Here is a 16577-nt window from a genome sequence, read left to right on the forward strand (position 1 = left end):
AAAAAACAGAGTTCGAACATAAAGGATGCTTCGCAAATTCGTTACAAATGCTGTTTCAATTCGTCAGATTTTGATCACGCAAGGAGGGAAATTTGTAGGATGATTCTACCTACCTATTAAGCAACTATAATCATGCTTTTCCCTCGTCCATGCACCTCATTCACATTAGAGTGCCATTTATTTGGTTGACTTAATATGGAACACCTGCCAAAACTCTAGGACAGGATGATGAAAAAATCGAGTAGCTTCCACGATAATTGCGGTTCTGCTTCAATGTAACATAGAATACACTGAGCTGTGCTTGAAGCTCAGATTTACCAAAGAATATATGAATCACTTCCAATCTCCTTGTGCATCTGAATCCTAACGTTAGAGAATCAGGGCTACATACATGCATACAAGAATTTATAATATTTATGTAAAAAAGCTATTTCAGTGATTCGAGTATATTTTAAAAGAAAACACAATTCTGATGAGAAAAAAAAAACTATTCATGTTCTAAATGAATGGAATTACAAAACATTACTATCACACAAATACCAATCAATCTATTATAATATTACTTTTATATTGAAATTTATCTTTAAAAATTGATTTTACACTGAGCTATTATATTATAAGAAAGTTTTTAATATTAATAAATTTTGTGTAAAGTTTTCTTCGTATAGTTTAAACTAAAATATAATTCTTAGCTTTTAAATATTTAAAATCTTACATTATAAATACTAATTTAGCGTCACTGGTATTTAATTACAGAAAGCCGTACATTGTACAAACTGTACAATACGTACTGTACATACAAACATATAAAAGCAAAATTTACATTGTATTATACTAAGATTAATATTATTTAACTGCATTTGCACATAGAGTTGCCACATCAATATCTTGTAGGATTGTTGGTGTAAACTATAAAAATTTGTTTTATTTGTACACAAGAGTACAAATTTACCAGATGGTATTAGTTTGCGGGAGTACAAATAACGTAAATTCAGAACTTTTACACCGACAATCCATTAGCTGATTTATTAAGAATCTCATTAAAAATATTGCATCAATATTATGAAGATTTAAAAAAAAATATAGGTATATTAAAGTCTAATACTATAAAGAAAGCATCTTATTCAATCAAAATAATAACAAAATTGAACTGAAGGTTCTCATAACCAAACAGCTAATCAGATGGCCGAAATATTCCACCTGAATCATTTTAAAGCGGCAGAATTTCTTTATCCATTTATGCTTATAATTAATACTTTTTAAAAATATAAAAAAAAACATAAAAAATATTTCTTTTCTTTCTTTATCTTGGACTAGATAAGATTAAATTAGAAGACCAGCCATATCTTTAGAGAATGAAAATTTATAATAAAACACCAGGATCAATTTGATTAGGTTTCTTTATAAATAAAACATTTCTTATCAAAATCAAACTATAAAAATTAGAATGCCTTTTCTTTGTAGGTACGTTAATTATGCTATGGTTATATTAGGAACTTATTTCTGACATGTAAATCATAGTTTTTAATTATGCAATCTTATTTTACCTTAGTTAAAAATGAAATTATGAAAAATTATGTTATTATAAAAATGGGCCATAAATAGGTAGGTACTAATGAACATAATTGATCTAATTTTGGTTCCAGGACAAACGTCGGAGTCCTAAACGTCGTGGTGGACAAACGCAGGAGTGTTAAAATATTAATTTAAATACGTTTTTCTATACTGGTTAGATTAGGTTAAGATATGAATTTTAAATAAGCCCCCCGCAGGGGTTAGGCATTTAAAAACATGTAAGATATTTTAAAATAGGTTAAGTAAGGTTGAGTTTCCACTCCGACGTTTGGGACCCCTGCCTTTGTCCTATGACCCTAATTTTGAATACTAGTTAGGTATACATTTTAACAACTTATACGTTACAGATTAAAAGATTTTTATAGTAATATACTAAATTAAAAGTATTAGATGTTTTAATTATGAATATTAGAAAGTGAATGACAATATTTTATGAAAAATAAAAATTTAAACCTTTTCAGCTAAGAATTATTTCATCTGAAGAACTCAATTTTTTTGCTAATAAAGAGTAGGTAACTGTTTAAATAAAGTTAACTTTTTTCTACTAGTGAGCTGTAAATCAAAGAATGATTTTGTACTACGACATGCAGAAAATACATCTTATTCTGCATTTGTCTATTCTAATAGTCGAAAAATTGTATTCAAAATTAAAATCTGTAGATGTGTCTACCCGACAATTAACTGCTTTATTTTTCAATGCCCCCTCAATTTGCCGAAAAATTTTCTAATAAAATTTGTGCTTTCTCATAAAGTTAAGAAAGTGCCAGTTTTAAAGGTTTATAGGGCAAATGTCTAATTTTGATAAGGGCCAGACATTTAACTCTTAAGCAAAATACTTTTCTTCAGATTCAATATCCCTTCCAATTCAGAGCTATCTTGTAGTTGAAGCAAAAAAAATGTATGAAAAGTTAGTATTAATCACATTTTATCTTGCATTGTTAAAACATTTTGGTCGTAATAACACCAACAAAGATATTATTACATTTATAAAAAAAAAACATTGTTAATATCTAATACCTATCCAGCTTGCAGGCCGAATAGATATCTCCTACAGTTCAGCTCTACGTTTCCTCAGATAGATTTAACGACTCTGGTTGTACGAGGACTAGATAATGTGTCAATGATAATGTATATTACACCTCAACCAGGGGGTCAAGAGTTACTAAGGGAAGTATCCATGAACCGAAAGTATAACTTAAGTTATTAAAAATCTGCTCAATGACGCACTATAAGAAAATGTGACATTACCAAGACAGTAAAAAAAAATCTTAGTTTTGTCAACTAGTTTTAGAAAATACTGTTTATTTAACTAGGTAGTCAATTTTGTACTTCGAATACTTTAAAAAGAATTAGAGTAAAGTTTAGAGTTGTTTGAAACAAAAAAAAAATGGAATGACTTCGTTGATGTGTGAAAATCTACACCTCTCGTCCATAAATACTTCCCTCATGCAAATTTTGATTTTTCATATTTTTAAAAGCATCAACTTAGCGATTCTCACTGCATCAACTTGTTATGCATACATATAACTTTTATCAATATTGTACATCATAGTTGCCAACAATTTTTTTAGAAGATTGCACAAAATTCTATGAATTTGGCAACCTTCGAAAGCTTTATTTGGTTAAACTTGCAATATTGTCTTTCTTTTTCGTTTCTTATCAGGATGAACCTAAAAATAAAAATAAGATTGGTAAAGTTTAATTTTAGAAAAAAATAACTTAAACAAGGACAATCTGACTTTGACTATAAGTAGCTTAGAAATAATAGTCCATTAACAGTTGAGTTAAAAATAAACACTGATTCAGGATGTACGTTGTCTTATATATAGCTGAATTTCTGATACTGTATTGACAATGATACAAATAGGACAAATCCTGATTCAAATAAGGTGAAAGATAGTTTATTTGTTTGAACCACCAATTTCGAATTGTTTTCTTTAAAAAAATTATTTCGAGATAATAAGAAAGGATACCTTTACCTAATAAATATTTATTTTACATTCAATATCCTGGGAATCCAGGGGAGCCAGGAAAGTTGATTGCCCCGCCGCCCCACTCGCTGGCCGGCGATAAGATGGGCGAATCGCCGCCAGAAGCTGCGGCAGCTCTGGCCGCGTACATATTCGCCTCCTCCTGGGCCTTGGTAATGTTTTTCTTGTATCTAATTCGTTTGTTGCCGAACCAGTTGTTCACCTATTTATAAAATAAAAAAAATAAAAAATCATCAAACTAAGGGGGGGGGTTTTTAATGCAACCATCTCGTAATCAGTGATTAAATGGCACTTAGAATTCGAATTTCGATCTGAAATTTTTCATGAGTAATCCTTGGTAGGTCTATTTTCCCTAAATCGAACAAAAAGTTGGAAAAGTAACGGCTGGCAGCTCAGCCGTTAAGCCGTTTTTTGCCTATTTTCAGGGCAAATTCATCATTAATTACGTAGGAATCAACTTTTAAAAACATATTTTGGGTTTAATTCATGGTAAATGATAGCTATAACCATTTTTTAAATTTTTAGTACCAGCTGCTAAACGGCTAGAATCGGCTGAAAACGGCTGGGAGCTGCCAAGAGTATGAAGGATAGATATGGCTTGTGACGTATCTAGGGGTAGGTTTTTATGGCTGCTGAGCTCAAAAATACTACCAAAAATAGTGGCCGCCCATCCATATGGCAGCTGGGTAACAGCTGCAGCTCAGCTGGGAGCGGCCAAGAGTAGAATGAGTAGATAGGGCTTGTGACGTGTCTAGGGTTAGGTTTTTATGGGTGCTGAGCTCAAAAATACTACCAAAAATAGTGGCGGCCCATCCATATGGCAGCTGGGTAACAGCTGCAGCTCAGCTGGGAGCGGCCAAGAGTAGAATGAGTAGATTGAGCTTGTGACGAGTCTAGGGGTAGGTTTTTATGGGTTCTAAGCTCAAAAATACTACCAAAAATAGTGGCCGCCCATCCATATGGCAGCTGGGTAACAGCTGCAGCTCAGCTGGGAGCGGCCAAGAGTAGAATGAGTAGATTGGGCTTGTGACGTGTCTAGGGGTAGGTTTTTATGGGTGCTGAGCTCAAAAATGCTACCAAAATTAGTAATGGCCTTTCATAAGGCAGCTGGGTAACAGCTGCAGCTCAGCTGGGAGCGGCCAAGAGTAGAATGAGTAGATAGGGATTGTGATGTGTCTAGGGGTAGGTTTTTATGGGTGCTAAGCTCAAAAAAAACTACCAAAAATAGAGGCGGCCCATCCATATGGCAGCCGGGTAACAGCTGCAGCTCAGCTGGGAGTGGCCAAGGGTAGAATGAGAAGATAGGGCTTGTGATGTGTCTAGGGGTAGGTTTTTATGAATGCTGAGCTCAAATTTACTACTAAAAATAGTGGTGGTCCATCCATATGGTTGCTGGGTAACAGGGGTAGGTCTGAGCTCAAAAATACTACCAAAAATAGTGGCGGCCCATCCATATTGCAGCTTTGTAATAGCTGCAGCTCTTCTGGAAGCAGCCAAGGGTAAAATGGGTACATAGGGCTTGTGACGTGTCAAGGGGTAGGTTTGAATAGGTGCTAAGCTCAAAAAAACCACCAAAAATAGTGGATGCCCATCCATATGGTTGCTGGGTAACAGCTGCAGCTGTGCAGTAAGCTGTTGTTTAAGCTATAGGCACTTTTAGGACTATTGAAGGATAACCAAATATTGAATATTTCAGTATTGATTTAGTTGTTAAACAGCTGAAATTGGCTGAGAACAGTTACCAACAGAAAAAGGTAAAAGTTTAAGACAAAGCTTGTGATGTGTGGGGTAAATTTTTATAGGTGCCAAGCTTATTAATACTCCCCAAAAATAGAAAGGCCCATCCATATGGCATCAAGGTAAAGGCTGCTGCTCAGCTGTAGCTGTTACCCAGCGGCCATATGGATTGGCCCCAACTATTATTGGTAGTGTTTTTGAGCTCAACACCCCCATAAAAAGTTAAAAACCCCTACCCCTAGAAATGTTACATGCTATATCTACAACATATACTTTTGGCTGTTGATAACTGTTTTCAGACGTTATTGGTAGTTTTCAATGAAATCTAGAAATTAAGAAACTGTTACTAGTAATATGTCCATGAAATGAAGTTATAATGTTAATTGGGAGAAGTTTAATTCTACTGAAATAATAAATTTTGTGATATTCTTCACACGTCACAAGCCCTATGTACTCATTTTACTCTTGGCTGCTCCCAGCTGAGCTGCAGCTGTTACCAAGCTGCAATATGGATGGGCCGCCACTATTTTTGGTAGTATTTTTGAGCTCAGACCTACCCCTGTTACCCAGCAACCATATGGATGGACCACCACTATTTTTGGTAGTAATTTTGAGCTCAGCATTCATAAAAACCTACCCCTAGACACATCACAAGCCCTATCTTCTCATTCTACTCTTGGCTACTCCCAGCTGAGCTACAGCTGTTACCCAGCTGCCATATGGATGGGCTGCCACTATTTTAGGTAGCATTTTTGAGCTCAGCACCCATAATAACCTAACCCTAGACATGTCACAAGCCCTTTGTACTCATTCTACTCTTGGCCACTCCCAGCTGAGCTGCAGCTGTTACCCAGCTGCCATATGGATGAGCCGCCACTATTTTTGGTAGTATTTTTGAGCTCAGCACCCATAAAAACCTACCCCTAGACACGTCACAAGCCCTATGTACTCATTCTACTCTTGTCCGCTCCCAGCTGAGCTGCAGCTGTTACCCAGCTGCCATATGGATGGGCTGTCATTATTTTTGGAAGTATTTTTGAGCTCAGCAGCCATAAAAACCTACCCCTAGACACGTCACAAGCCATATCTACCCTTCATACTCTTTGCAGCTCCCAGCCGTTTTCAGCCGGTTCTAGCCGTTTAGCAGCTGGTACTAGAAATTTAAAAAATGGTTATTGCTATCATTTACCATGAATAAAACCAAAAATAAGTTTTTAAAAGTTGATTCCTACGTAATTAATGATGAATTTGCCCTGAAAATAGTCAAAAAACGGCTAAACGGCTGTGCTGCCAGCCGCTACTTTTCCAACTTTTTGTTCGATTTAGGGAAAATAGACCTACCAAGGATTACTCATGCAAAATTTCAGATCGAAATTCGAATTCTAAGTACAATTTAATCACTGATTACGAGATGGTTGCATTAAACCCCCCCCCCCTTATATATTCTTTTTATACGAAAGATATGCGTACTTTGTTTGTTACTTCAAATCTCTCAAAGAATCTTTAATTTAAAAGGCTTCAGGAAATAACTACAAAAAAGTTCATTTTGTACTGTGTTATGATCAAACCATAGGTATTCTTAAAACAGATGTTTATAAAATCGTAGGTATTATTAAGAACAACTACAAAATTTTAAAGATTTGCGGTAGTGATAGAATCTAATGTATATTGAAAGGTCTCCATATTATAATTAAAGTATTTGTCTACAACCGATCTTACTACGTTCTAACTTAGCGTAAAGTGATAAAGAAAACGTGTAAACCTGTGAAACTGTGATTCCACACTTCCTGGCGAGCTCCTCTTTAGCCTCCTCACTCGGATACGGATTGGCAAGATGGGAATAAAAATATTCATTCAGAATCTCAGAAGCTTGTTTGCTGAAATAAAAGGTTAGTATTCAAAGTTTTCTTTGATCGTCATACATTTATGTTGGGTGTCTTTCTTTCAGTCCATTTAATGTCTAGGCCGAGTTCAAGTATTGGTACTGCCCTTGATGTATTTTGTAATTAAGGTAAAAATTACTTGAGCGAAAAACTCATCCATTAAAAAGAAATTCATTTTGTACAATGCAGTGTTTCGGATCCGCATTGATTGTATGCGGATCCGGATCCTTGACAATAAAAATAAAATGACCAAATTTTTCAAAAAATATTTATTCTTTAATTCGAAATAATAGGTACTTCGAAGTCTGAACCTAAACCTTAAAGATTGGCTCTCATCAAGAGAATGTCTGAGATTTTATATAAATTTAGGTAGATTTTTCCATTTTTTCCGCATTTTTTTGAGTCCAAGGATCCGGATCCGGATCCGGATCCTTGGACTCAAATAAATGCGGATCCGAAACTCTGGTACAATGTCTTGCCGGGTTCTCAACTTGAAGTTTTTGTAATCGAAATTTCATTGGCTAATAAAATATTAAGGTACCTAAAGTTTCGTCTTTTCCTCCTAGCATCCAAGAACCTGGATCTCAGAATCATAACAGCCTCGCATGTGCTTTGTTTTAATTGTACCTAAAGAATAATACAAGAAGTGCATATTTTCAGGAAACCAACAGTTTAGAGGTCTTTAATCACATGAAAGGTACGTTGGACCTTTGGTAAATACAAGTATATAATTAGAAAATTTATCAATTAATTGCCAATTTACATAACTAGATAGCACCCAATCTTTTAGCTATAAAATATTTAAATCTTACCTGTATGGAGCTAAACTTTTTGTGAATAATCTGGACCATTCTTTCAATTTCCTTTGGGGTTATCGGTCTTGTCCGTGACTGTTCTCTTAACAAGTTCATAACATGGGTTGTGAACTCATTACAAGCCTGGTCGTACTTCTCCAGCTCCTGGTTGTAGATTGTTCTGATTTGTCCGAGCTTGGCTCTGTAGTCTGAATGTTCGATGGTTGCCTCACTGGAGGTTGGAGAGGAGCCTGCCACTGAAGAGCTTGAACCACCAGCTTTGTCATGTCCTAAAATACATTTAGGGGTTAGTTTTGACATTTAAAAAAAATTTATTTTGATGATAAAAAAGGACTAGGTACCTGGGTATAAAAAACTTTTTTACCTATCAATTTAAGATTCAATGTTTTGGGTAATGTCAAAATAAGCTAGGTATTTATTTTCCGTTCCTAAAAGAGGAAAGATCTTATGAAAGTCATTCAATCAAAGGCAATAGTAGAATACCTGCCTTTTCCTTAGAAAGCAATATTTTGAAATCTGGGCATTCCAGACAAATACGACTGATAAGCTTACAAATAAAATAAAAAAGAAATACATATGTTATTAAAATGTAAATAACAAGCAAGTTGCACAACAGAATAAAAAGGTTTTAAAGACTCACTACCTGCCACCCCTTCAGCTATGAGCATGTTATCCAGCCTCATGAGCTGGGGGTCTGGCGGGTCCTCGTCTGTCACATTCCTCAGGCTCAACACTGTCTTCTCCTTGATCTCACACAACACAGAGAACAAGGCTGGCTTCATTCTGTGACAGTTTAATGTATGCTTGCGTGCCTGAAATAGAGGGAAAAATTTAAGGATTGGGTTTAAGGTTTTTAAGTAACTTTATTTATGAAAGGGGGCAATTCACGATTAAAACCAAAAAAGTTTAGCAACTTTATGCAGTGTAACCAATTCTTCTGGTTTTTTTTCAAATGATATTAACGTACAAGTCTACGACAAAGAATATTTATTTTTTACCTATGTCTTTAACATACATTTAAATTCTAATAGAATCAAACAATATACACAGTCCATAATTGTTTAAGTAATCCCCTTTGTAATATTTATTAGTAAAAAAGTCAGTATTTAGTGCACATGGAAAAAAATAAGTTAACAACAACTAGAACTAAATATCACCCAAAAATTGTTAGTTCGCAAACAATAAAAATGCTTAACCAAATAAAAAAAGTCGTCCTGTATTAATGAAAAAGACCTGTGCCTCATCTAAAGACTGATCAGTGATGTTCATGATTTGGTCCAGGATTGTGTTGATGTCAGCATGTCCTCGTAGCGAGTCCTGGCCATGGTCATCGTGGCTTCCAGGTCCAGGAGACTGCTGGTCACCATGAACATCTAAATCAATACAAAACTTTTTAGCGTTCATCTCACGGCAATTCAGCTGTATATTCATAAAAAGGACGCGCACCAATTCAGCTAAGCTACATAATTTGATTTGAATATGTGTGTGAATTTTAAACTAGGTATGGCGACAAAAACTTCCTAAAAAAGTAAGAAATTAAGAGATTTGAGTTATAGGAAATTGCTGAACCTTATAAAACATGTTGCTAAATATTTTAATTTGCATTGAAAAATGTTTATTTGGCCGGTTGTATAAAACATTCCAATTAGGTATGAGAGGAAACGAAATATTATTCAAAGTATCTGCTGCATATATCATTATGAAACGAGTGAATAACTAAACCGAAAAATTGAAGATACTAGGTACACTTACGTCTTGAAAAATGATTTGAAACGAATCTTTCTTTGAAATTTTGTCAAAAATTAGTAAGGTGATTAAACCAAGGTCGTTTTAATATATGATTTTCTTCTAACATTGGATAAAAAATGTATAAAATGAAGAAACTAAATATCAACCCGGTAAAACACACACTAGGTACTATGAAAGACAATGTCAAAGTATTATTCAATTCTATTATTTTATAAATTACCTAACGTAAAAAGCTTCATTTATAAAAATCATAATCTAATGATAAATTCGTTAGGTACTTAAGTATTTTTCAAGAATTTCTGATAAATTTGTTTACCTCCAAGACCCAAACCTCCATAGCCTTGATGTGGATAATGCATGAGACGGGATTGATCTTCCATTTTATCAAACACAAAGCAATACTTTTTTATCTAGTTTTAATAAAATTGTGCTTTTTTGGTAGATTTTTATCTATGTATTACACCATTTTCACGGTTCTATACGTTTTTGTTTGGGTTTTTTATCAGTTTTTTTTACTGAGAAGTTGCTAAAATCAGCGGAGACCGTGGTGGATGGATAATTTAACTCACAAGCAGACAGACAGACAGACAAGTATCATTTGTAGAAGTGTGGGGGTAGATGGGCAAAATACTTGGGTGAAAGGGGTGACCCAGGGAAGTAGGGCAAAGTATATTGGGGAGAGGAAAAAGAGACCATTGCATAAAAGGCTGAAAAGGGGAAATAATTCTAAAATAGGGAAATTCTATTTTGGGGGGTAAGTATAGAATGGGTTGCAAAGCAATATATCGAAAAAAGAGAAGGCAAAGTCTGAAATAAATAAATATTCGTACAGCGCATGCGTTGAAATTCACAAAGTAAACAACTTTAAATTCGTAATGTTTAATTATTGAATATGTAAAGCAAACAAAATGTTGCCTTACATCATATTTAAAAAATATATATTATTAACAAAAATGCAGTGTTTTCCTTACTCATTTATAAGCACTTAACATTGAAATAAATTTTTAAAAAATCAAATAAAAAATATCTTGTACACCCTTGAAATGTAATAGGGGAAAATTGTCTGTCTGTTTGTTTGTTTGTGAAATATCCATCCTGTGCGTTCGTCCATGTCTGTGTTTGTTGGTTTGCAATATCTTTCTACTTATAAAGATGGTTTTAGAATCGATTTAGCTAATTTTTATTGATAGCTCTAATTTTCCTATTAAAAATTATAAATAAGTTCAAAAACTATTTATTTTAAAGATAGGTATAATTAAACCTAATTGTTAAAATGTAAGCATTGATATTGATAGTAAGATTTCCTTTTTACATTGATTTTATCGATACATCTTTTTACTCAATATAAGTTTTGAAGTTAAATACCTGTTTATTTATATATAATTAAAAGTGTTTTCTTATTTGAATTAATGTCAATTATACCTTAATGTAAAAAATATTTAAGAATACAATATTGATTTCTAGTCAAGTACATTAAAATTGTTTTAACTTTTCAGTATTGCCTGAAACCCGGCCTTTCAAATAACATAGTTAATTTTGTTTTCATTAAATTTCGTTTTTCAGAATTGTGGATATAAGGAGAAAATAGTCCTTTAGATCCGCACCATGTCTGAAGAGACAGATATTAGTGTTACACCTCCTGTAGAGAATGATGCTACAGTTGCAACTAATGAAATAACAACAGAAACCACGGCAGAAAATGTTGAGCAAATAAATTCCAACCTTATACCCCATGATAATCCATCAGAACAAAAAGAAGCACCTCTTATCGAAAGTGCTAATGCAGAAACTTCGCAGGCAGACAACAGCAATTCTAATGCAGAAGTACCAGTTATAGAAAAGCCGACTACAAATGGAGTTATCAATCATTTTTCTATAGAAAGTTTGACTGCCTCTATTGAACCTAGTGCTGAAAAGCAAGCAGTGATTGAAAAGGTTGCGGAACCCGCTCTTGCTGCAAATATCACAGGCAATGAAGAACTACCAGCACCCGTTGCAACGGATACAATAACTGAAAATCTTGAAACAAGTGAAGGGAAATCCACAATGGAGACTGACACGGTGATTAGCGAGACACACAATAATGAAGATGACAGTGCTAAGCCAGCAGCAGAAAAAAGAAATGCATCCTGTGTCGATGAAATTGAAGAGAGTGCTAGTAAAAAGATTAAAACCAGTGAACCCTGTGAAAAAAGTGATGATGCTTCCTCTAATTGTGAAGTTACTTCTTCTTCCAAATCAAAAGAAAGCGAGGATATCGCTGGGGAAAATGTTGTTGGAAAGGTCGCTGATGAAGCCAAAACTGTTGATAATGCTCAAAATAAGGAAAAATCCAATGATGAGGGATGAGTACATTCTTTTAAAAACTATTAACATTAGGGTTGGGCCGGATATCCGGCCATTTTCAATCTCCGGCCGGTTACCGGATATTGAAACTATCCGGCCGGATATCCGGCTCTATAATTTTTTATACTTTACACCAAAAATCTCTGCTTTTTAAAATTTTAAATGGTTATAATTTTCTTATTATTGAAGCTAGAAGAACATTTTTTCTGAACAAGTTTAACTTTTATGTAAATTAATATAAGATTTTTGAAGAAATTTTTTTTTGCTACTTTAGTATCTGGTAATTTGGCCGGATATCCGGTAATTTGCCGGATATCCGGTAATTTGCCAGATATCCGGCCGGTTACCGGATATCCGGCGTTTGAAATCAGCCGGATATCCGGTATCCGGCCAAAAAAGTATCCGGCCCAACCCTAATTAACATTCATACTTACCTAGCTATTTATTTTATAGATTTTGTAAAAAAGAATCACATTCATTTGTAAAGGAAGGGGGCGGAAGTGATACTTTTTGAAACCAAAACTAAAAGTCTAAGTAACTCAACTAAATAAAGAGTTACAGCTCTGAGATTTGGCATGGCAGTTGCTTTAACGAAGTACAATATGGAATGGTGAAGAAACGGCGGTGGAACCGCCGCTTCCGCCGAAAACCGCCGATTTTTTTTTGCCTTTTCTCTCCATATTAGACAATTTTCAATCATCAGAGATAAACTTTTTTGCTCATAAAAATTTCTCTTATATTTTCATATGACACTTGTAATATTTCAAACAGGTCAGTATTAAAACAAATTACAAGTGTAAAAGTTTCAAGTGAAAATATAAAAGAAATTTTTATGAAAAAAAAGTTTATTTCAGATGATTGAAAATTGTCTAGGTAATATGGCGAGAAAAGGCAAAAAATTCGGCGGGAAATGGCGGTTTTCGGCGGGAGTGGCGATTCCACCGCCGTTTCTTCATAATTCCATATTGTAGATCTTTAAAGCAACTGCTATTCCAAATCTGTGCTGTAACTCTTTATTAGTTGAGTTTTTTTTACTTTTAGTTTTGGTTTCAAAAAGTGTCACTTCCGCCCCCTCGCTTATCTGGTGGTAAGAAAATTTCGGACACTGTTACTTTAAGTTTTTCCCACAAAAGGTTTTAACCTAATTTATAGTAGAACGGGTTTATGTACTTTGAGGACAGGATCGTTTATAGCCCTATCCCTCTGTGCTATTTAGCAAAACGTATAGATATTTCTTGGAAAAGATTTTCAGAGAATGACATATCTTTTTAATTATTGTTAATTAATGTACTTATATATCCAGAATGAGAAAACTGAAACCTCAGAAAAAGAATCTGAAAAAGAAGGCAAGGACGGTGACGAACCTATGGAAGACACGGCATCCAAACTCCTGGCAAGTGGAATCAGCATCTCTTTAATAAAGAAGAAAGGTGGAGAACAAGGTGAATCATCAACAGAGCCAGATGAAACAGACAAACCAAAAACTACGACTACGGATGAATCAGAAAACGGGACAAGTCCTTTAGACGTGGGTCCAAATATTAGTGTCACAATGATCAATAAATCGTCAACCCCTGCAGCTACACCACCAGCTACTGACAGCTCGACTACTTCTTCTTCCTCAAGTGGGAGCGCCAAATTTACCCTCAGCCTTAAAAGCCAGAGTGAATTAATAGATCCAAAGAAGAGTGACACCAGTAATAATCCTAATATTGTAAGCTCAGGTGGAGCTAGCTCAGTGTCAGATTCTATATCAGTATCCAAGATTAATCGCCCTTACCTACCCTCTTCACCCGCGGCAGCTGTGGCTGGCAGCAACAATGCTGCCAAGGCCATCATCACATCAAAACAGTCTTCTCTACCCTCACCTGGATCTTTGATTCGAAGTGGCGCCACACCGAATGGTATGCCAGGTATATTTTATTATTAACGCAATCACATAGGAAATTATATAACCTCAACCTTTCATTTAAAAATATCCACTTTTGTCTCATATGCCATGTTTTTTTTCGGATCTAGATTTGGAATACATTCAAAGTTACCTAATCTTCTTTCGTCTTAATTTAGGTTCGTATTTAATTTAGATCATATCTAGGTTTTATTTTTGGAAATAAATAAAGTTTGTTGCATCTGAAATGATAAAATCAGATAGTAACTAACTGGCCTATTATTTTAGGTTTGCACCCGCGTCCATTTCTGCGGGCTTCCTCAGCAGGGTCCAGCAACCAAAGCTTGGCCAACGCCGGACCTGTCAGTGAACAACTGAACCTTGTCGCTGGCGGCATTGCTGAATATATGCGGCATGGCATTGAAGAAATACTCAGGGAATTATCGGCCCAAGGAAGTGCTGAAGCCACCATCAAAGGCCTCCAGCTGGAAATGGAAAGAATAAAGTGGCGGCACCAACAAGAGTTGTCTGAAGTGAAAGCTAATATTGATAACATGATCAAGGATCTAAAGCTAAAAATGACAACCGAGTCACAGCGCACAATAGAGGAATACAAAAAGCAGGCAGAAATTGAAAGGCAGAAAGCAATCCTTGAAACCAAAAAGAAGCAATGGTGTGCACAATGTGGCAAGGAAGCTATTTTTTATTGTTGCTGGAACACATCCTATTGTGACTATCCTTGTCAACAGTCCCATTGGCCTTCGCACATGACCACTTGTGCACAAACTAACAATGAGGAGGAAAGTCAGGACCAGAAGCCGGCCACCCACCAGGTCCAGCAAGTTCAACACCAGCAACAGACACCAACCTCTGTATCCTTAATGAACTCTATGGGTGGTCGGCCTGGAGTTCCAGGCCTTCCTGGTCATTCCATGGGCATGGGCGGGGATGTTTTAAATCCCAACGGAATGAGCAGTTACATGATGGGAGGTATGGGCGCTATGAATATGAGGCCGACATCACAATCAATGATGCGTGGCAATCCCATGGGTGTCAATATGAGGCCAGGCGTACCCGGTCAGCTTGCAATGTCAAGACCTTATTTTATGTGATAATAGGACAACATTTTAGTTTTAGTCATTTTGATCTCTCTTTTTATCTCTAATATTTTCTAAGGGGCTCAACAAAGTAAAACAATATTTTTATCATTTTGTGTTAAATCAATATTATTCTTATTTCTACCTTCATATTTTTTTTATTTATTGTTAAGTAATGATTTTATCAATCAAATCTTCAAGTGAACTTGTTCTACATATAAATTCTTGAAATAAAGAGAGTTTCTTTTGTGTATATTTACATCACCTACCTAGGCTTTAACAGTTAATATTGTGTAGATAAATAGGTGCCTAATATTATGTATGTGTTTATTAAAACCCCTTTATTGTAATTAAAACCTAGTAATAACAATTGTTAGATGACATCACATCTTTTTAGAATATTCGTGTAAACTAAAATTTTGAAATACAAGTTCAAGTTTAATTGTGTTAATTGTGTTTGAAGAATTGATGCACAACAATCTTAAGAAATAAAGTAGAATGATGTCTGTGTGTGTGTCTAAAGTAAACAAAAATCTACACAATTTATATTTATGTGTTCTAACTTCTGCTTCTCATGGAAATTTCTTGGAGGGATTGTGGGATATCGATGTATCAGAAAAAATATTAGAGTATTTGATACATATTTTATGTTTTTATTACCTTTACTTAAAATATTCTTCGATTTAATCCAATAAACCTTAATTTGCTGGTTTTGGTTCTTAAAATCGAGTCTTTTCTACATTTATGGTTAATTCGTAAGCACGTCCGTTATGAATAGATATGGTCGTTAAGGGGGGGGGGGGTGCGTAATGACTTCTGAACCTAAACAGTGAGCAAAATGGACTAAATATTGAGCTAGATTCTTGAAAATTGGTACATAAACCAAGCCTAGTCCTATCGGTACTACATCTGAATGAAAAGGACCAGACTTATGTTTTAATTTTCGAGAATCTAGCTCAATATTTAGACCATTTTGCTCACTATTTAAGTTCATATGTCATTATGCACCCCCCAAACTTCGGATAATAAAATCCGTAAGTCAGATGCAACTAAGAAAGCAATTCTACAATCACTTCTAAAAAGATTGCTTGTCTATTAAGAAGAAAATTAGACACAAAATTTTAAGCAAAGCATCTCTATAATAAAGCCTGTGATTTTTTCTACGTCCATTTTTAGCATACTGTAGTTCAGTATGCTAAAAATAGGCTTCTAAAAAGGGTTGTTTGCCTAGTGATAGAGGCGATACTCTATATTTCACTGTTAGGAGGCCAGATGAAAAAAGTTGTATCAGTAAGTAGGTCTAATAATACCCTTTGCTAATTTTAAAATCCAACATAATCTAATTTTTGAAAAAATTTAGTTTGAAAATTTCAAGTTTAAATTTCATGAAGTCTTTTATAAAACCACTCTATATATGATTTATTTAAGGCTGAATTTCCGTGACCTCAGCAAAGAAGCTGATAAAATGGCCATTGATTAACTCCCTTCAGGAGTGG

General features: G+C 34.8%; 2 protein-coding genes across 6 annotated transcripts; one reads left to right on the plus strand and one right to left on the minus strand.

Annotated features, from left to right (window-relative positions):
• Positions 1 to 433: 433 nt before the first annotated feature.
• Positions 434 to 10594, minus strand: LOC145316152 (homeobox protein extradenticle-like). 4 transcript variants are annotated; one of them, XM_080156476.1, is made up of 8 exons: positions 10067 to 10594; positions 9241 to 9374; positions 8645 to 8813; positions 7999 to 8270; positions 7728 to 7813; positions 7066 to 7180; positions 3555 to 3768; positions 434 to 3245 (listed from the first exon to the last, which is right to left on the minus strand). In XM_080156476.1, exons 1-7 carry the CDS (start codon positions 10128 to 10130, stop codon positions 3577 to 3579), a joined length of 1032 nt encoding a protein of 343 aa, XP_080012602.1. In that variant the 5' UTR covers positions 10131 to 10594; the 3' UTR covers positions 434 to 3245; positions 3555 to 3576. The 4 variants fall into 4 exon arrangements, with proteins under 4 accessions (XP_080012602.1, XP_080012601.1, XP_080012600.1 ...); XM_080156475.1 differs by having other exon boundaries at positions 8642 to 8813; XM_080156474.1 differs by having other exon boundaries at positions 9235 to 9374.
• Positions 10595 to 13208: 2614 nt separating this feature from the next.
• On the plus strand, positions 13209 to 15523 carry LOC145316154 (uncharacterized). 2 transcript variants are annotated; one of them, XM_080156477.1, is made up of 2 exons: positions 13209 to 14009; positions 14273 to 15523. In XM_080156477.1, exons 1-2 carry the CDS (start codon positions 13382 to 13384, stop codon positions 15094 to 15096), a joined length of 1452 nt encoding a protein of 483 aa, XP_080012603.1. In that variant the 5' UTR covers positions 13209 to 13381; the 3' UTR covers positions 15097 to 15523. The 2 variants fall into 2 exon arrangements, with proteins under 2 accessions (XP_080012603.1, XP_080012605.1); XM_080156479.1 differs by having other exon boundaries at positions 13367 to 14000.
• The last annotated feature ends 1054 nt before the right edge of the window (positions 15524 to 16577 follow it).

Source organism: Acartia tonsa, chromosome 4 (genome assembly GCF_053477335.1).
Source record: "Acartia tonsa isolate MP-2025a chromosome 4, ASM5347733v1, whole genome shotgun sequence".
Lineage (NCBI taxonomy): Eukaryota > Metazoa > Arthropoda > Copepoda > Calanoida > Acartiidae > Acartia > Acartia tonsa.